This window comes from Blennius ocellaris (assembly GCF_963422515.1).
Source record: "Blennius ocellaris genome assembly, chromosome: 18".
Lineage (NCBI taxonomy): Eukaryota > Metazoa > Chordata > Actinopteri > Blenniiformes > Blenniidae > Blennius > Blennius ocellaris.
The window spans coordinates 17,899,278-17,921,081 of record NC_137667.1 but is presented as its reverse complement, the minus strand read 5'-3'; the positions used below and the strand labels follow the sequence as shown (position 1 = coordinate 17,921,081).

At 42.0% G+C, this 21,804-nt stretch overlaps 1 protein-coding gene across 1 annotated transcript in view; it reads right to left on the bottom strand.

Annotated features, from left to right (window-relative positions):
• Window positions 1-3,715: 3,715 nt before the first annotated feature.
• The window catches only part of nmbr (neuromedin B receptor), a gene marked incomplete at both ends in the record, with an annotated part of 64,432 nt that continues 46,343 nt past the window's right edge, over window positions 3,716-21,804 (bottom strand). Inside the window, 2 exons of the mRNA XM_080513631.1 lie at window positions 3,716-3,878; window positions 9,153-9,391. Of these exons, the coding sequence (XP_080369757.1) occupies window positions 3,716-3,878; window positions 9,153-9,391 (402 nt within the window). The remainder of the gene's footprint in view (window positions 3,879-9,152; window positions 9,392-21,804) is intronic.

The following is a 21,804-nucleotide window of genomic DNA, read 5'->3' as shown; positions in this document are numbered from 1 at the left end:
TACTGAACCACCTCGCTTTTAATGAGTCTGCCTCTCTGTGATTGAACTTTCCAGCAGTTAATGACACACTGGGATGAACCAACAGCTGTCCTTTCACCCACCTTTCTTCCGACGAACGTATTGACGGCCTCCGACAACCAGGTGCTTTGAGACGTCTTGACAACCGCCCACTCGCTGTAATTTCAGCTCCACTTACATGTGATTGTCTATTTGGAGAGCCAAGAGCCCGAGGTGACAACCGGCAGTTAGTCTGCCTTGAAACTTGTCCTGTCTGAAGCTTCATTATTGATTTGAGAGAGAGAGAGAGAGAGAGAGAGAGAGAGAGAGAGAGAGAGAGAGAGAGAGAGAGAGAGAGAGAGAGAGAGATGAGAGAGAGAGAGAGAGAGAGAGAGAGAGAGAGAGAGAGAGAGAGAGAGAGAGAGAGAGAGAGAGAGAGAGAGAGAGAGAGAGAGAGAGAGAGGAGAGAGAGAGAGAGAGAGAGAGACCTGAAAATTAAGATAACTGCAGTCCTATACGTTTGGGTGCCTGTGCAGAAACGTTTTATTTCACAAGTGTTTCTTTACAACACAGAGTGGTGGCGCATGCCCGGCACATCAAGAAAATGAAATGAAAAAAAAAAAAAAGAAATAATAACATCAAACATCTTAAAGAAAAAAGAACATTAAAAAACCCCAAAAACAATCAGAAACACATCACAGCATCGTCTTCAGCAATATATACGGCACGTAGATCCAAGCTCTTCACCAGATACTTCATGCTAAAGCAGCAGCACACAACAAACACGCAGCTCTGTCATAGAGCTTAGACACTCCTGTCTGGAGGAAATGGAGGGGCGCGTGTTTGGATCTCAAAGATGTGACAAAGGGAAGGTCGCCGTGTGTCGTTGGTAAGGCAAACCCGGTCCCACAGGGTCGCAGTCCGCTGTGGTTTCCATATAGCCTTGCTTCAGCATATCGTGTGTTAATGAGTCCTTCATTATGAGGCTTTCTGAAGAGCTTCGGGGTGATACATTCATTAAATTCAGGTGCAGGGAAATAATGAAGGCATGCAGGACTGTGTCCCTCCAGGATCAGGGGTCCCCCACCTCGGGCTAACAGACTTTATAAATCAACAATGGCCACTTTAACATTGAGATTATTAGATTATTATAAAGCTCCACTCATACCTGCCTTTAACGGTTTTGTTGCTGTCCATTTCCATAACCACGGGGCTCTGAGCCACTGAACACGCAACTTTTTGAAATGGCTCCTGGTTTTAAAGTCGAGAGTCTCCTGTGATAGCAATCCAACTTCTATGTTCATTCATACGAATGTGTTTGCCATTATGAATATTTATAGCATAATGCTGTCTGTGGGCATGCACGTGTGTGGTTTCATTACAGAAGCAACCAACAGCATTTTCAGAGTTTCAGTACAAACGGACATTATTGACAAATTGTAAGGATGTAAACATTTCACAAATGAAATCACAGAAACAATGTTTTGACATGAAACGTTGTTGTCATGAGGTTCCTTATGCTTTTTTTTTGTTGTTTCTTTAACCGTGACCAAAATACATTGTGATGCGGCTTTTATACACTAAATGCGAACACTTTTATCAGATAAAGACACTTATTTCACATTACACGCTAATTAGAACACATTTTTATTTTTTAAATCCTTTCACCTCTGTTTTACTCTTTTTTCCCCCTCATTGTTCAAGTTCATCAAAGTCATTTATAAATATTGGAAATATTAATCTATTATTATTATTGTTGTTGTTATTATTATTATTATGGTTGTTATTATTGTTATTATGATTATTAATCCATTTTTATCTTATTGTTTCATTATGACCCTGTAAAGCAGGAGGAGCAGTAAAAGCACATTTACAAGTTGAGACCAAAAACAGAACAAAAAAATTTGAAGAAAAAAAGTCACAACTCCAAGATACAAATTTACATCAACATGAAAAAAAAATTACAAATCGATATGTGAAATGTAAATTGACGTGTACAAGTTTGAAAAAGGCCTGAGAAAATTAATTTTCAATCAAATAATTAATTAAGATTTATAATAACTGAGAATATTCATTGGTGGAATTCAGAATAAAAGGTCATTTCCATTTTTTGTCCTACACTTGTAAACCAGTGATTGTGGATCCAGGCCCCCATGACAGGGCTTCAGAGATCACAGAGGCTTTCCCTAAAATGAGGCCCCATTTCCATGACAACAGAAAACGTTTGTTATGTTCTGGGTGTCTGTTTACACAACAACAATGCTCGGAGCCACTGAAAACGCGACGTCTTGAAAACACTTCTCTCCCATCTTTGTGGAAACGGGGAAAATGCCAACTTTTCTGAAACGCTGCTCCTGCACATGAGCACCACGGCTGAAGAGATCAGTTCCTCTGCACATGCTCAGTAGATGGACAATAGCAACGTTTCCTCCAGAGTGTCACGACTCCCAGTCCAGATTCTCCTCGGACTTGGTAGTTTTATAGTTGAGTCACTGGAATAACAATCCAACTTCATTGTCTGTCCACCACAATGTCTCCCATTGCTAATGTTTAGACCATATTGATCTCTGTGCACACTTGTGTGGTTTCACATCAAAAACAACTGTGATAAGTTTTGGCCCAACATGAAAACTACATCATATTCAAAACATTGCCGTGTAAACATGAAACTTTTTTGAAACAAAAACGCAAAAAGGAAGCGTTTTCACTTGAATCATTGTCATATAAATGGGGCCTAAGGTTATCAAAATCATATTTAAATACGGTGACAGAAAGAAAAAAAAAACGACGTTGAGAATTTTCTGCAGACCTGTGAAACGTTTGTTTATCTTGTATGTTCCTGAGAGTGTTTATTTAAACAAGAGTTTGTCAACACTGTAACATTTTGGCAAATCAGAGATTGGAGAAGTGGTCTACAGCCAAGCGAGAGTTAAACAAGTCTCCACCAAACGGGTACCTGGTGGATACAGCGAGAAACAGAGCTCCAAATCAAACGGTGTCCCTTTACACGGTGGGATTTTGGTTTTTTTCAAGGCTTCAGGTAGTGTTCAAATAGAAATACAGTAGCTGTAGCTCCATCTCCCTTCAGAAGTTCTTAACAAAAGAGCCCCAAACCTGGAGCGTCTGTCATTCAGTAATCTTATAAGACATGAAGAGGCCCAGTCCCACCTCTCGTCCTCGTCCAAACAGCAGCAGACAAAGAAAAACAAAAAAAAAATCCCACTTAGTGCAATCAACACAGTCACCAAACAGATGAAAACATTGAAGAAAGTAAAAGTAAAAATGCCAACACGTGGCGGTGAATATTCCAACAGCGCAGCACAGAGAAACAAGCGTTCACATGGGACATGCTCACATTAGTAGCCATGCTGTCAACAAGCCCGTCTGGTCATGTCCTCTCCCGCCCAGCGTCTCAAACAAGGTTCAGTCCATCCTGAGAGCTGCAGACCGTCCAGGAGTGAAGCTGTTTGGGTTTCTCCCGCTTCCTCCAGTGTTTGACCTTGTATTTCCAAGAGGCACTTTCTGTTTGGTTGCCAGGTTGGGGAAGGGGTCGAGGAGCAGCTGGTGCAGGCGTTTCAAAGCTGGGAGGGAAGCGTCCAACCCCCCCCGGCCTGCCTGTGCTCCCATGCAGCCCCGATCTGTCCCTGCAGGTGTCCTGTGTCTGCAGCGCCAGGAAGAGAAGCTGGAAAAATCCCTGGATCTTTCTCTTCCCGCTGCTTCACAGAGCCACTTCCTGTCGGTTGGGGTTGCCGTTGGCTGCCGGGGCTCCGATGGCGGTGGTGGGCGTGGCCTTCTTGATGGAGGTGAGGCGGATGTGGGAGGTGCTGTGCAGGTAACTGGCCTGGCGCTGTGGATGGGGGCCGCGACCACATCGCAGCTGACTGAGGAGGAAGAGGACAGAGGGAGGTGAGTGAGTGAGTGAGTGAGTGAGTGAGTGAGTGAGTGAGTGAGTGAGTGAGTGAGTGAGTGAGTGAGTGAGTGAGTGAGTGAGTGGGTGGGTGAGTGAGTGAGCTCTAAGACCTCTCAGAGTCATGTCGGTGTCAACATCATTCTACATGCAAACTTCTCATAATCCAAAACTCCTCGACCAGTCTGGCTCTCTGAAACTGTCAGATTATTTTATATAAATAAACATTTTGCTTTCATGTTTATCTAATGTGCCTACGACACTACGAAACCAGCTGAAGAAGGCAAAAATGGTCAAATCACTCAAAACAGTCGGAAAAGTTTACAATTGCTAATACAGCTAGAAGTGCTCTATTAGGAAATTCACAGTTGCTATTAACAGCTAAAATGACTAAAATATGCAAGATGCACAGAATCACAAAAAAAACCTGCTCAAATTGACTCAAAAAGCAAAAGAAAGTTTAAAAAAAATTTGATGAATTTTCGCGATAATTCAAGGTTTTTTTCTATATTTGAGATTTCTTCAACATGTTTTGTGGCTCCAGGTGAGTTTTATTTGGTGGATAATCACCAATAAAAGGCTGTTTTGGTCATAAAGGTTGCAGATCCTCGTCTTAGACCATTTAGGAAGTTTAGAGAAACGACAAGGAAGTTGAGAAATAGAGCTTACCATTCATCAAATAGAAAGTTGGACCCATAGCATTGTTTAAAATGTTGAGTAAAAAGATATGTATGAATGACCATTTTTCTTTTGAATTGGTAAATGAGGGGGTGAAATTACAATACTATCATCATCATGATTAATCTCATCTTAATAAAGTGTTTTAAATACCTTCAGAATGAAAGTATGTTTCTACAGGATCTCTCCGTTTCTCTCATCCCATTCATTACCAATGTGAAACATGCTGTGGTGCATGCTGGGTACGATGCAGCGCATTTCAAATGTTGTGTTGCATCATCCTGGAGCTCATTTGCATAAAGTAGCACCCTGTTGACGTTATGCAAATGAGGCGTGGGGAAGCGTGGGGAGTGGTGGTCAGACAAAATGCAAAACTATCATAATTAGGTATAAACTCGCCGTAGAGGAACCAAACCCAGGACATATAATATTAAACTGCACAGCTTATTTCTCGCCTCAAATGTTCTCAGAAATACTTTCGGCTGAACTGTTTTAGTGCTAAAGAGACGGTCTGTGACTGGTTTTAACTGCAGGAGCAGAAACCCCAGCGGGATAGGTGTCTTCTAAAAACAATGTCAACAAGTCAGCGCCACATTGTTGAGAAAAAGAGACATGTGTTTGGTTAACATGAAGTGTTTTTAATAAACAGGTTAAGTGCATATATTAAGGGTGTAACAATGTACGTACTGGTACCTGTACCGGTCAGTCCAGTCCAGAGGTGAACCACGGTACAAATATTTTAAGACCATTAAGGCTTTCCTGAACATCCTGGGCTAGTAAAAGCTTTGCTCGGGCAACTGAATCATCCACCCAACTTGCCCAAATGGGCTAGTGGTTTTTTGGCGATATTTTGACATTTTTTTTCGGCAAAAATCAGTTGGTATCGCTAACGGATCACGTTACCACAGGGCGCAGCCATTTCTTGCCCAGAGAGCGTGATCGCATGATTCTTGCATGAACGCCGCTGATCACGGCTGATCGCGGCTGATCACGGCTGATCGCGGCTGATCGCGGCTGATCACGGCTGCTATTTTCTTCCCAATTCGTGTTCCCCATTCTGGTGAGTGACACGCTGCGTCTTACCTGGAAAACATGCATTCTGATTGGATAGCATCGCTCCTCTTCATCCACCAATATGAATTTTTCACTTCCGTCAACATTCAGATCGTCACCGGGAACGTATTAGAAAAACTCAGTCGAATTCAACACATAAAAACAACTTCAACTAATACAACGTATTTTGGATTATTTTGACTTTCTAATCCCGAAGTTTCATAACTCTATATGGTTCAGAACAAAAAGTTGAGTGAGCAGGAAGAGGAGGAACAGGAACAGCATTTGATTTGTTACTATAATAAAAAAAATGCATGACACACATTTACCATGTTATTAAAAAATGTATTTGGATAAAAAGTGACTAATACAATAAATAAGGTGTGGCAGTATATAGTATAGTAGTAGTCAGGTGTGACGGCTCTAATCTTAATACTATCAAATTTATTTCAGACCAACGGCAAAAAGCCCAGAGGCCGGCCTCAAATAAACACTGTGGGACTTAATTCAGCCCTGGGCTTTTTGCTGTGAAGAACAAACTTAAAATATATATTATTATTCCTTCAGATTGAAGAGTATAAAGAGATACGCCTTCCCTGAAACTTTCATTGAGATATCTTGATTATTAAAGAAACTACAAGTGTTTTTAAGTTAAAAGTTACGTTGGTCGAATTCATGCAGTCAAAATTTGTCCGGGCAAGTAAAACATTTTTTTTTTCCATTTTCCACCTTAACTGAGAACCGAACCGAACCGCACCATGACTTCTGTACCGAGATACGTACTGAACCGTGTACCGTTACACCCCGAGCATATATATTCCCTTCTTTCTTAAGTCTGCTTTCACATGCAAAATGATTACTATAGATAAAAAAATTTATATTTATTCGTGCTTAATTGACATGAATCTACAGTAGCACTGTGATTAATCTGATTAAAAATTACAATGGTTTGACAGAACTTTTAAACGTAAATAGATAAAAACTGTAAAATGAAAAAGACTCACTGTTGAATATTTTTTCATATTTTTTTCCCCCTGTTATAATCCTAAGAAAAGGCGCAGACTCTTAATTAGCTGTGCAGGTGGAACAAATCAAGGAAACTTTTTTTGTTTTTTTAATTCAATGTAAATCCTTCAAGTTGAACCAACAACAATATTAAGTTTAAGCTTCAAGCAATACAAGTGAACTCCTGTGACGTTCTTCCCACAGGCTCGGTTCTGCTCGACGGTGTCAGGATTTCATTGCGAACGAGACCCAAACGACAGTGTAAAGCCCCCCCTCGGGTTCCCCCACGCCGCGCCGTCACAACTGCAGGTTTCGGGGGAAGGATTGTGCCTGAGTGAAGACTTTTGAAGAGGGTTTCCATCCCAGTGAGGCAGAATAATGATGAGTTGCGGGATGTTTAGTGGAAGTGGGAAGCACTCAGAAAGAGATTTAGAAAGCGACGGGGCCGTGATTAGTTCATTCCGCGGCGGCGTTACGAAATCCATTCACGGTGAGAGATTGCGGCGCTCGTTTCCTCTGTCTATTTCTGAATGCTCGCGGCTCGGCAAACGTTCATCTCCCGGAAAGTTTTGATTAGTCGGAAAAAAATTGCAATTTAACCAAACATCAGCGGACGCACTGCCAAAACAGCCTGTCTTTCTGTGCTGCCCTCGTTCACCGCTCGTCTCTACGGTGAATAAGGAAAGGTTGTTTAAGCATTCAGCCACTGCGTTTTTCTCTTCTCCTCCAGAGTGACAACGGTCCCTCTGGAAAACAGCAGTGACCCGTCTGCCTGAACGCTGCAGTCTCCTGCAATCGTGAGGCAAATAATTTGGACAGTTTCTGGAGGTTGAAAATGCAGAAAACTGAAATTTAGAGTCTGGAGTGAACATGATCTGCATGACCTAGAGAAAACCCGCACACAAAGAGAACATGCTAACGCCACACAGGAAGACTCACTGATTCCACTGCCAGCTTTCACATTAAAAACCCACTCTGTTACTATTCCGCCAAACTCCTGTTTGCTGGAGGATGAGCTGAACTCAGATCTTCATTCATAAATCCATTTTCTTCAGGAAGCACACAACCAAATAGCCATTTTCTTCAGCGTTGCTATTTTTCGAAACCCCTGCCTACAGTGGAGGAATGCTTTGTTAATCTAAGGCCACGTTTATACGACAATGTTTCACCAGTGAAAACGGAAAACATTTGTTGCATTTTGAGTGTCTGTTTACGCAACGTTGGTGCTCAGGGCTTTGAAAATGGCTTTCAAAGTGGAACTTTTTGAATTTGCTAAAACTGTTCAGACTCCACAGCCGTGTGTGGTTTCATTACAAAAACAAACAACAGCATCCTCTAGTTACTGAACATGAAAACAACATCGTTTTCATCATTTCTGCCATTTCCGCTTCGACAGACATCATTTTTAAAATGTTACTGTGGAAATACAACACTTTTCTGAAACAAATCACTGCCCTGAAGTAATTAATAAAGCAACATGGGAGTTGTTTGTGTTGAAGATACTTTAGATAAAAGTGAATCTACCAGAAAAAAGAGATCTTTAAAACACACTTCCCATAAAAGGTGTCACCAATAACAGAGAATAAACCAACACACCAAAACAAGACCATTGCCACTCATTTCGACAAATTTCCAACCCGCAGTCCCCAAATCCATCACACCAAATTCAATATGTTTACAAACAAACCAGAATTTGTAGCCATCAAACTGTTTTTGATTTTGCTAACTGACGTCATCTTGGGAAACCTGCCGCAAGGCTTTCTGGGATATCAATTGAAAATATCAACATTCAAGTCATGAGGACAGTCTGAAATGTTGTGAAACTGACCGTTAATTGTTTTTTCGGGCTCTTGTCTATCGTGCCTCGGGAAAGTTCGGGAGTTTCTGTCACGTTAAAATGTCAATAAACCGGAGATTTTCTGAGAAATGTAAATGCTGGAAAAACGTGTTTGTAACAGTGTAAAGACGAATTTCCTTCAGAAAAGACTTGATAACATATTAAAGATGTACATCAACACCAAATAATTTTTCCCATGTGGATTCTGGTAGAGGAACTTTTAGCCTGACTCTACAGTAGGAAGTGATTAGCATTAACGTGCTTACATTTCCTTCATTAGTATTTATCCCAACAGTTTCTTTCTCTCTGACATGAGGTCGTGAATCCATTTGTATCGAGAAGCTCTTGCATCCAGGTGATAGAGCATCTTCCTCCCACTGACAGATTGAATATATTGAATCAATGAATCACTAGATTGACCCACAAAGTGCTGAAAGCTCAGCTGGCATGTCTCAGCAACCGCGAGCTAAACATTATTAGAACAGCGGGAGATAAATGGTACAACATATTTAAAGGGACATCCAGAGTAATTAGTTACATTTCTGTACTCTGTATTATGGGAAAAAGGATGCGGCAAAATATCACCTTCACCATATATAAAACACCAAACAGGTCAGGTTCCAGTCCAAACATGTGGTCAGTCATAGTGGCAGAAAGCACCTGGATGAAGCTGACCTGTTGAAATGCCGACGGAAGCTCTCGCTGAGCAGGTAGAGGGCGAAGGGGTTGACGCAGGACGAGGAGAAGCTGAGGACTCGTGCCAGCAGCGTGATGATGAGGTGAGCCAGCGACAGGTCCATCTGGTGGTAGTGGAAGGAGCGGTACATGTAGAGGACGTGGTTGGGGAACCAGCACAGGGCGAACAGGCCCACGAAGACCAGCACGATCTTGGCCAGGCGCTTCCTCGTCTCCATCTGGAACAACGGATGATAAACGGCAAGAAATTAGGCAGAGGAAAACCATCGGTCGCCCTGATTTGAGGGGTGGAGGGACTGAGGAGGGACACACAGACAAACCCGCCTAGTTTGCCACCAATTAAAGGTGTGTGGGGTCATAAAACCTTGAGGTACGTCATGAGAATTCCAGTGTTCCAAAATGATCTAATCTTATTGTATTTGAGGTGCATTAGCACCACTTCTCAATTAGTGTCTAAGTCTGGGTCCTTCGAATCCACACAGACAGGGAGTGACAATCTTTCTCCCCGAGAAGAGAGAAAAGGATACACAGTGAGTTATAAACCTACAAACCTTGAGAATGGATTAACACAGGAGTTTATTACAAAAGACAGAAAAGATACCGGCCTTTACAAGAATATTCTTGGGCGCTGAAGCCGTCCACCTTGTAAAGGATTCTGCTTCAGAACCACCTCAGCAGAGTGCAAGCAGTCAGAAGGAGTGAGCTTCCAAGCTTCGAACACGCTCCTTTCTCCTATCTCCCCCATGACCCCTCCTTCTCCCCTCCTTCTCATGGACTCAGAAGGGGCTGTTTGAGGGGAGGGGGATGTTTGAGGTGGGGGCTTTTGTCTTACCAGTTCTTCACACAATCAAAGAGCTGTACCCAACCCCCGTCGCATGTCACCGGCCTTTCACAAACAAAGAACAGTACTCAACCCCCGTCTCATGTCACCGGGCTTCCACAATCCCCCGAGGCCTATCTATAGATATTAATGACCAGTCAGGCCAGGCTGGGCTTGATCAATTTCAACAGTTTTTGTAAGTCAATGCAGCAAATGTCACAGTTCGGAGATCATGTAAACATCATAACTCCAACATTAGCATGCACTGAAAGTTACATGACAAATGTGGGAAACAAACCTTTGATAAAGTAAATTAAAGGGAGGAAAAAATGAGAAAGACTTATGTGGTGGTTCATCTGGGCTGCATGAAAAGTTTCTTTTAATCAGAATAAAGGGCTAAAGAATGTTTGCATAAAAGCCATAAAAAAACATCTTCAATCCATCTCACACACTGTCGAAGTTGTTTAAAAAGATGATATAAACACAACCGAGCCTAAATGTCTTATTCTGGTGGGAAAATGTAATCAAGCTTGGAGGGTCTGGTGGGACGATTCCCACTGGGACCCGATGCTAAAAGCTTCCTCTGATGAAACCAATGGAAACACGAGGACGGAGAGGAGGAGGAGGAGGAGGAGGAGGAGGAGGAGGACGAGGAGGACGAAGGGGGGAGGAGGAGGAGGAGGAGGACATGGATCAGAACAGCGGAGCGTAAAAGCTGTCATACAAGGAGTGTGACGATCAGCCAGCGTCTGCCTGACGAGGTCAGAGACGTACAGGAAAAGGTCAGATCCGTCAGCCGTCTCTGCGCTTAAGAGTTCGATGCCGACACACAAAAACGTCAACGGTGTTTCTCAGAGAGCTTCGCTCTGTGGGTCAGATATACTTTCTGATGCGTCAGATGCTTTCAGAGCAACATATTTATGTCAGTAACACCCACCCATCACATTTGGAATAAGTGAATTAGTTTTGTTGCATTTTGAGTAGAATTTCATCTTTTTTTAGTTTTAATATATTTTTTTTAAATACCTAATTTCTTTGAATGGCAGTTTCTACCGAAAACTGCTTTGTTAAAAAATAGAAATTCTAATTTCAGTTTTCAGGGGAGAGAGGGAATTCAACCTGCAACCTTCCGTTTGAGAGACAGCCACTCTACCAACAGAGCCACAGCCTCCCACCTTATAAATACATGTATTTTTCTTATACATAAAAAATATTTCTATCCGCAGCACACATCATCATCGTCAAAACAGCATGATGAAGGCCACATGCTGCCCCCTCATAGTTCCCCCTCCCCGAGGATTTAAAACACCCTCAGAAGATAAAGCCATCACAAAAGAGCGTTGCTTTTCCCTCGGGTGCTCGTAGCTTTTCCTCCCCATTTGGATATTTTGGTGAATGGCTGTGAAGTTGAGCACAGCAGTGAGCTGGAAGGAGGGACAACAGTGTCAGGAACCATCAACCAGTGCAGCCAAACAACGGCTGGAGGCGGATTTGTGTTCAGGCCAAAGAGGCTCATCCACTTTATCTTCATTCAAAAAAAAAAAAAAAAGAAAGCTCCGGCATTCATTAAGTTTTGATCACTTTATTTCTGTTGGAAAGACATTTTTTGTTAGTTTCGTTAACTGAAAAGGACAATCGCCTCGAGGCTGCCGTCAACACAGCAGCAATGGAACATTTTGTTTACCCAGACTTTTTTTTTTTTGGCTGCTTCCTTCCAGGGTTTACCAGAGAGGATCATGTCATCCACACGTCCCTATTTGTTGAAAATCCATTCAGGCTCATCGAGGACATGGAAAATCATCGAGTGGCGTGGAATATTTTCTGTCATAGTTCATGTTTGTCTGTGGGGCTTTTTGTGAATTTCTAACCACGTTGTCTCAGGCTGCTTGGCTTCTCCTCCTCGTGTTTGATTGCTTTTACCCTTCCTGATGTCTTTCACCTGTGCCTGAGTGTGTGACTGTCATCACCTGGTGGCTGTGGTATAAAAAGGGCTTTTCTTGTGTGTTCTGGTTGTTGGTCTGTCTGTGAGGACGTTTACACGTACCTGGGTTTTTACAAAAACTGACATTTTGTCCCTCTAATTTACAAAAAACAAATCTTCATTGACACAGACCTGCATATACGCCTTGTTCAGAGCGTCTATGAGGATCCTAACCTGTAGGGAGAACTGTCGCGTCTTTAAATATCCGGGTACGTGCAAACGTGGCCTGTGTTTCTGCGTCTCTGCCCTCCTGTCCTTCGGCATTTCAGTGTCTGTCTTTTTGGGGACTCCACTCCCTTGACCGGGTGGATTGTTTTAATTTTTGGTTTCTCTTTTTTTAATAAAAATTAGATTTTCTTTTTCACAAACAACTAGCGTCGGTTAAGTCCACATATTCAGACCCAAACCTGACATTTTCTTCTTAACTGCCAATTTCTAACTTGCAATTTCTAACAATTTATCTGTGTTTTGTTTGTCATGAAACGCAATTGTGTTTTGAACAGTCAGTGGCAATTTTATTAGGTGAACATCTTAATCTAGTTTATCAGCCAATTATGTGTGTATGCCTCTGCGTGTAGACGTGGTCAGGATTTAAGTGACTTTGAACCAGGCTGTTGACCTGAGTATTTCTCAATTGACATTTTTACACATGACCATGGAGCAGAGTAGCGCAAAGTCTTGTTGATGTCGAATGAAAATGGACAGACTGGTTGGCGATTATATAAAAACAACATATTACTCCTTGTTCCAACCTGCAGTGTGCTGAAGAGCATCTCTGAGCTTTTTAAATGGGCGAGAAGCTTAATGTTGATGGTCTGCAGTAGCACACATCCAACTAAGGCTACAGTTCACATCGAAACGTCACCAAAACGTGACTATAGAAGCTAAAGTTTCTGATGAGTTTCCATTTTGTACTAAACAAGATGATTCAGACTGCTGCTGGAATAGTTTGGAGGATATTTACTGAGAAGTATTGTTGCCAACTCCATTCGGAGTATATACATATATATATATATATATATATATATATATATAAGTTTTCCTAATTGTAAGACAGCGGCTGGCACAAGTTAGGTTCACATCCTCATGGATCTTCAAGAATCAAACCCTTCATGAAATGAGCACAGTAGATTATTTTGCACTGGAACAGTCTATGATTTGTGTATTTTATTAAGGATGCCGTAACCAAGTTCTTCAGGAATGTCCTTGGCCAGATCCACTTCGCAAAGTGTTTAAGAGTTTAAAGAGAGTAGCTGCAGTGAGGGCACGTTTCTACTCTCTTCAATACTTCAAACAGGATATCAGACCTTGTTATAAAATTAAAATTACCATTGTGGACGAGTTTACTGGACCCAAACGGCCTCTAACCCTAACCCTCCCCCATCACCGGGTTTGACACCAAAAGGCATGTTGTGATGCTGGCAGGACACATGGGACCAAAATGTATGAGGAATATTGACGGCAGCTGCAATAGTTAAAAAAGGGTTCAACCTGCCACTACAGAGGTTTGCTTAATGTTTTACCCAGTGTGTTTAGAGTAGAGTAATCACAAAGTCCCCACAGGAGCTTCGTCCAGGCCGGACTTTAAATCAGCTTGTATGGTGGTGAAGAGAAAATCTGTCCAGCCTATTGTTTCCTCCCTGGAGTGTGCATCTCTGCAACACACATGCAACACCATTCCAAAGTCATTTGCACACAACAGGAGGATTAAAACGACTCCTGTATAAAAAAAAAACAATGCATGGGGGGGTGGGGGATTACATATGTGGGAGTTAATGTCTTGCAATGAGCGCATCTTTAATTAAATCCATTTCTGCTGAGTGGAGAACAGATGTGGCTTCCAAACTCATCTCCATCAGGTGTAACAGCAGCTCGAAGCAACTCGCCTGGTCTGACTCGGCTCTCCAGACGACGGTAAATTAAAAAGAAGAGAGAAAGTTACCCAGCAGCGAGCTGTGCTGATGACGGAGCAGAGATCAACTCTGTGCTGTTTGCTGCCCGCTGCTGATTTCTGTCCACTCTGATCCGCTGCCAGCAGCGGAGCAGACTGTGGCATTTTCCCCCAAGATCCTCTTTGGCACCTGCAGCTCCATAAGTCATGTGGGATGGATCGGTTACGTGAACACATGTCGGGGTTTTTTTCTTTCTTTCTTTCTTTCTTCCCAACGATGAATTCATTTCTACTATCTTTTCCCCCATGTGCATGCACACATGTGCTTATCATTGCACTTCAGCTACTGCAGTAGCTTTGAATAACCATCGAGATATCTGCAATAACACTGAGAAATGTCAGCGTTTCTCTCAAGTGGAGCTGCTAACTGCCGTCCTCGACGGAGCCCGCAGAGCCGCCGGGTCGCGGCCGACTGCCAGCTGCCACTAAATGTGAGCGGAGCTCGGGGAGTCGTCGGGTTGTCATATTTCTATTACGATCCAAATGCCAGAACTCAAGAGAAAGCCTCGCTTCGTTTGTGTGGCCCTTTTGTGATTTGCGATTGAAATACACCTCCCAGCCATGCAGTGAAACAAAAAGCCACGTGTCTTCTGATGACTGACTAAATACCAGAGTGACTTTATGATCACATATTGCTGACAAATGAACATAAATAGGAATCATTCAGTGATAAAAGTCTACACCGAGATGCAAATGAGGAGTGTTCTGTGGTACAACGAGAGCTGATGAGACAACGACAGGCAGAAATGAATATGTACTTCAGTTTCCACAGAGATTGACAGTTGGCACTTGTTTTTATCCAGGGTCTTATCTACCATATGACGCACTAATACCCCCGAAGACGTGACGGCGATGGAAGATAAACAAAGGAATGTCAGTGACCAACATATGAGGTTTTTACCAGCTGCTGTCACACTAGCGGCCTGAAGCCTGAAGCTTTTCCATTAACAACTAATATTCTGATGTTAAATCGCCACAGCTGTCTTCAAGTCATAAATTAAGTAAATGCACAATAGCTAAAATGGAAAAAAATGGAAAGAAGTATTTCTCAAAGGGGAAAAAAATGAGGGGGAAAACAAATATAACTGCTCAGAAAAGAGATAAAATTGTTCAAATGTCCTTAAAATGGCCATAAGACTTTTTTATCTGGTCTTATTTAATATTCAATTCTCCTTCCATTTATTCTGTGTGGAGCAATGCTTAAATGAATTCCTCTCTGGGACTAATACAGTATTTCAGTTCAGTCAAAACTTACTGAAAATTGCTGAAAGAGAAGGATGAAACCTCTGAAATCAGGTGCAAAAACAAAAGAAAATGTGATGAAATATTCACCATCCTAAATTGTAAATTAAAACTTCACAAATGCAACATAAGATGGTCTTTCTTTCAAAAGTTTTGTATATCGGACACTTTTGAAGCTGTTTTAGCCTCGTTTTAAAAGATAAATGTGTTTTGCAGCTCCGGGTAAATTTGATTTGGTGGAATATCACAATCTCTTTTCATAAAGGTTGCAGACGCCACGTCAGAAATGTAGATATATTCGACAGGTTGTCGTGGACGTAACTGCGGTGAGCCCTGTGTGTGTTTAACTCCCTCCTTCTCTTTTGATGGCCTCCCGATTAGTTTCCTCCCTTTTGCACTCCTGATTTGTTTATTTGTCGATGATTGTGTCTTTTTTCTGAGCTCTTTGGTTTAAGCGTCGCTCCTCTGCAAGACTCTCCTTTATTTCACTTGTTTCGCTGCTTATCTTTGTTGTTGTCACTAAGTTGTTTTGGATTCTTTTCTTCTTTTATATTTGTAAAAGCCTTGAATTGAATGTTAAGAGAAGATAATAAATAACAGTTCCCATCTGGTTCCATCATTTTCTTAAATCAAGAAAGGGTCATAACTGGCTTCTATTTGTGTATTTATTCAGACGTTGTATGTGATCCCTTCACAGTTTTACTTATTTACAAAGATCCTGCATAAAGCTTCCTCACAGGTTGCACTTTGAGTGCATTTTGCCGGTGATTTACAAAGAGCAACACAAATGAAATAATTGGTATTCAAATGAGGGTGCCGCATGCTCGCCATGCTGTTTGTGCAAGAACAAATTGCCTCTGTGTTTATTTGCTAGATTGAATGGAGCAAACACAAAAATGGGGAGTTGGACGTGTTGGGGAAGGAAGTTTTGAAACATATAGTAGAGTTAAGAGAAAATACATTTGAATTTATTTAAATTGAATTTCAGCACAATTCACTGCAGTGATGCACTATTAAAAAAAAGTTCTGTCTTACGAGTGAAAATCCAGAGTTAATGCTGGAGTTACTTCACAAAGCCTAACTCCTGCTCAGTGGCGGTGGTGTTTAACGCCCTGTGTGTGTATTGGACATCCATCTCAGCACCCTGACATTCATTGCCAATGTTTATTCGTGCAACGCCGATCAGTCTGGACAACAATCGATGAGGCTTTTAACTTAATAAAGTCTGACTGTCTTTCCTCTTGTGTAAAAGCAGCAATACATTGTGTGTCAGGCCACGGTCATAGACGTGACCATGATTGCCAGACATCTGATATCAGAAGTTTCGATAAAAAGGCACAAAATAAAACAGTTTATTTGCGTCACGCAGCCCAGTTCTTCTCTGTATCCTTGGCAAAGCTTTCAGGAAAAAAAACAGGAAACTTTTGTTACGTTTTGGGGTCACTGAAAACACAACTTTTGGAAAACGGCTCTGAGGGGGAAAGTTTATAAAAAAAAATACTCCCAGTTCCATGTCCATCAAAACGCAACATCCCGAAAACAATACAACTCAGTCTCCATGGAGACGGGTGAAAACACAACTTTATGAAAATGCCCTGACTCCGTTTCCATGGAAATGGTCAAAAATGTGACTTTTCGAAAACACGCCAACTCTGTCTCCACTGTAACGGGAAAAAAGTGCGCCTTTCTGAAAAATGCACATTTCAAAAAGCTCCAATTCCGTTTCCATGTAAATGGAGGAACATGCAAACTTTGTCACCACAGCCGTAGTAAATAGTTGTTCTGCACATGCTCAGTCGATGTACAATAACAATGTTTCCTCCAGAGTGTCTTGACTCTCAGTCCCGATTCTCCTGGGACTTGGTAGTTTTATTTTGACAGTCACCGTAATAACAATCCAACTTGATCGTCTGTCACTACGAATGTCTGCGTTCTCACCATTGTTAATATTCATCGCATATTGTTCTTTGCGCTCGTGTGTGCAACAATCCAAACTCATGGCCTGACATGGGCAAGACATCATTTCTGACATCGTTTTCAAAACAAGTTAGCAAACTAAGTTTTCTGAAACAAAAATGCAAAAAATGATGTGTTATCACTTGGAACGTTGTCGTTTAAATGGAGCCTTATTATTTCTTATATATATAGAAAGTCAAAGAAAATCACTGTATGCACATTTACCGACTGTAAAGTTTCGACGCCTCCAAACTGCAAAACAAGACATCTTTTTTTCTTTTTGTTAGACTTGTCCCATGACATTCTGGTTCATTGGGAAACATCCAGGCTTAGTTTAAAACCTAACTGGCATGAATTTTTCTCTTTTGGAGGAACCTTGAAGTTTTCTTTTGAAAGAGTCATCAATCGCAGCGTCAGTCAGACGCAAAACCAGCTCCACTTCGGTTTTGGCTGGGTGGCATTTCTCCCTCCAAGCACACGCACGCACACACACACACACACACACACACACACACACACACACACACACACACACACACACACACACACACACACACACACACACACACACACACACACACACACACACACACACACACACACACACACACACACACACACACACACACACACACACACACACACACACACACACACACACACACACACACACACACGTCAAATTTGTGGCTTTGCGTTGGAGCGGCGGGTTCACAGCGATCACAGCAATGTCAGCATTAAAAGGATAATCCCACCTTTTTGTTAGTCCCCTGGCTTGTCCTCACAAAATGAGCTTTGCCAAATTTTCCTCAGCTTTCTTTGATTTGACTTCAATCTGCCTCCGGTGCAGCCGAGTTGGACCCCAGGTGCCCCTTCAGTCTCACGCCGATAAGTAGCTCTGAGAGTTTCTGTGCTTTGTGCTTACGCGAAGCAGCGACGAGATGCAGAAATGAGCAGAAATCATGGCGGCACCCAAGAAAAGAAGCGAGCGCAGGTCGTAACAAGTACGTTGGTTGAAAAATGTTAGATTTATTACATAGGTTTTTAGAAAAAAAAATGAAGTTGTAAAGCTTTGTGTTTTATAAAATGTATATAAATAGTAATATAAAGAAAAACATTCCATAACAACACCTACCCATTTGCACATGTGCAGCAGTAGGTTTACGTGGACAAACCCTGGTGATGGAATTAATTTCCACAGCTCCATGTACAATATAAACATCCATAAAACAACAACAACAATAACAGTTTGGTTAGAAAAGATGGATCGTTCCTCCTGAAAACCATCAATCCTCTATGTTTTACACCAGCCTGGGCGCTTCAGTCCGTCACAAAGCAAACAGAGAAACACTCAGCGTTCAAACAGACACGCAGTTTTAACGTCACCAATTCACCGCAAATGCAATTTCTCACCAGATCATCAGAACATTTAGACTCAAACTAATAACAAAAACACCCAGTTTCAACCAACAGGAATACAAATACCTGAATATGAATGCAAAATAATCACGTGATGAATATCAATTATTTTTGGTTTGTAAAGAAGTAGAAAGATATTTGTTTTATTTTAGTGGATGAATCAGCCTCACTTTTTACGCCGCTGTAAAAGTGAATTTGTTCCGCTCGTTAAATGAAGGTTAAAATAACAGAACCAGAACAAAGTTAAATACGAGGAATCACGACAACTGTGGCTCTTTGGTTCACTTGGCTTTTGCATCCATGTTGTCAGTTTTGAGAAACACACATTTCCTCTCCTCGAACGTTTCAATCGTGAGAAAATGTGTGTGGAGTCTTCAAAGCGTCTGTTCTTTCTGGATGCCTGTAGAGACTGAAGTTCAGCACATTCTGTTTGCCTCGACTTGTTATTCAGATGTGAATCAACACGGACCTTTCAAAGCGCTCATGTGCTTTTCCTTGCCGCTATGATAAGTCGCATCTCTATGCAAGCTAAGATTTTGATCCAGCCTTTGCTGATATTGCTGCCAGCAGTAAGACATAAAGCCCATGTATCTGTCCTTTGCTCACTCTCTCACACACGGAGGGTTTGTGAATTCAGTAAACCGGAGAGGAATTTAAAAAAAAGTGAGTTAAAAAAAAAAAATCAATTCCTCTGAATGACTTGGATGTGAAGGACAGTCAAAACATGCAGCGCCTTGTACTCCTTCAGATTTCATCTACTACTGTTTATTTCTGTAAACTGTGACTGGAGGGGCTTTTTTCTGTGTTTGTTGTCTCATGAATAATAATGAACTCTTGTTCTCTCAGTTGAGAAAAAAAAATCGCCGGCGGTAAACTGCTGCAGTGACTGAGAGACGGTGGTTTTCTGAATGTTTCCAGTGTTTCTGTCACTGCTGCTGCTTTCGGTCAAAACACAGAGAAAGAAACCCGCAGAAATCCCGTCTGTACTCTGGTGTCTAGATTCAGGATGTAAAGGTGTGTGACACAATCTCTTCGGCTCTTTGTGATGGATTGGAAATGACGGAAGGAAGGTTTTGACTGGGAGTTTGCTTCTCTCCAGTGGAGCCATGGTGGGATTCAAACTAGCAGTGGAGATGCATCAAGCTGAGAAGAGGGACAAGAGCTCACATGCTTACATTGTTTAAAAAACATGCACATAAATTCATATCCAGATTGATGAGAGAAAGATAAGGCCCCATTTACAAGACAACATTTTCAAGTGAAAGCGCAAAAAGCAAAAAGAAAAAAAAAAAAAAAAAGGACAACGGTCCTCAGAGCCTCTGAAAATGGCTTCCAAGGTGCACATTTTTGTAGATGCTCCAACTCCGTCTCCATGGAAATGGGCGAAAACACACTCCATTTCAATTGGAAACGGGTGAAAATGCACCTTTTTAAAAATGCTCCGATTTCGTTTCCATAGAAACGGGCAAAAACGCAAATTTTTTTGAAAACAGTCGCAACTCATTCAGATTTCATTCACATTTATTTGCCGATGAAGTAACTGTAATCTGCATGTGTGGGAGGTAAATTTCATCCTACCGGGGGTGTGGTCTGTGTGTGTGTGTGTGTGTGTGTGTGTGTGTGTGTGTGTGTGTGTGTGTGTGTGTGTGTGTGTGTGTGTGTGTGTGTGTTCATTTGTTTTTTAATTATCGATTACATCTTTGCACTGTTTTAAAATTATGTCAAGCACTTTCTATTACATTAATTTTATAAAAATGTGCAATACAAATAAAGTTGATTGATTGATTGATTGATTGATTGATTGATTGATAAGAACAACAGCTGGTCAAAAGCTGAGCTAATATGAAGAATATATTGAAGCATCTATATCCACTGCTGTCAGTCAGAGAATGTGACGGCGAGAAACTCCGCCTCATCCCATCATTGCCCCCTTTTCACAGCTTTGTGCTCATCACCACTGTCTCCCCCTTTTCATGTGACACTCCTTCATCTCGCTCCCTCTGCCGAGTCTGTCGCCTCTCTCTTTGTCATTTCCTCCCGACGTGCTCTCCCTCTGTGAACCTCAGCCACCTGCAAACCCTTCGACTCGTCTCTCTGTTCACTGTCGGGCCCAGTCATTGAGTCCTAATGGAATCACAAAATAACACTGTGGTGAAAACAGCTGCCAGAGTCGAAATAAGGAGCCGAGAAACAATGAAGCGGGATATTCAGTCCGCCTGGAAAACAGGATTTCCAAACGGTGGATTAGAATCACACCAAGAATAACAGCGATGAGATTTGGTTTTTTTTTTTTAAATGGATTTAAGGATCAAATTAGATTAGGTATTATTACTTTCTCTGTAAAGTCGAAAGGTAAAAGAAAACTTTGTACGGTGGTCCAGAACGGCCAACGCCACAACGCAACCTCAAAATCCACAACACAGCAGCAGCAAGTCTCAACACAAACAAAGTAAAAGCCTGCTGTGTGTTCTCATGAGTCAGCAATGTTGGTCACCGTGTTCGAATTGCCACAAAGTTCTTTATGTGCTCTGGCGTCCATCATGTGTTGTGTCAGAAGATTTTCTCCACCCGGAAACAAAGCCTGTTCTTCCAACCGCTGTGCTCTTCCGGTGTGGTCTGTGCATTCACGTTGTGGATTTTGCGGTTGCATTGTGGCCTTGACTCGTCTGGGCCACCATGAATTTGAGTTTGAAGTGAAAACTATTTTTTGAAATTCATTCATCTTCTATAAAGCTTAATCCAGATTAGGGTTGTGGGGCGCTGGAGCCAATCCCAGTTTATTGTAGATCCCATATTACCCTGGACAGGTCGGCAGTCCCTCACAGGGCAAACACAATTGTCGAATTGAAAAAACTAAATATCAGAAGTTATTTCAATGTTGCTCCAATTTGATGTCATCGTGAACAAGACAGGCCTTGGTAGAGGGAGGCAGGCGTTCACGATGCTGAAACCCGTATGGCGGTCTGTGTCACTCTCAACCTGGGTCAAATGTGAAAGCGGTGCTTTTGTTTGGTTTGGAAAGCTGGAAGATGACGGAGGGACTGGAGCAGAAATTGCAGGTCCTCGTTAATAACGGGTGGAAGAACGTGCTGAGGGTCCGGTGAGTAAGAAGATTCCGTAAACAAGGAGCTTCGGAAACAAACAAGGCAGACAGATGAAACAAAGGGTAGTATTCAGAAGCACCCAAAGAGTGTGGGGTTGGATTGGTCACATGCCCACAGAGGAAGAGCAAGAGCTGGAGACCCCGACGCACCTGGAGATG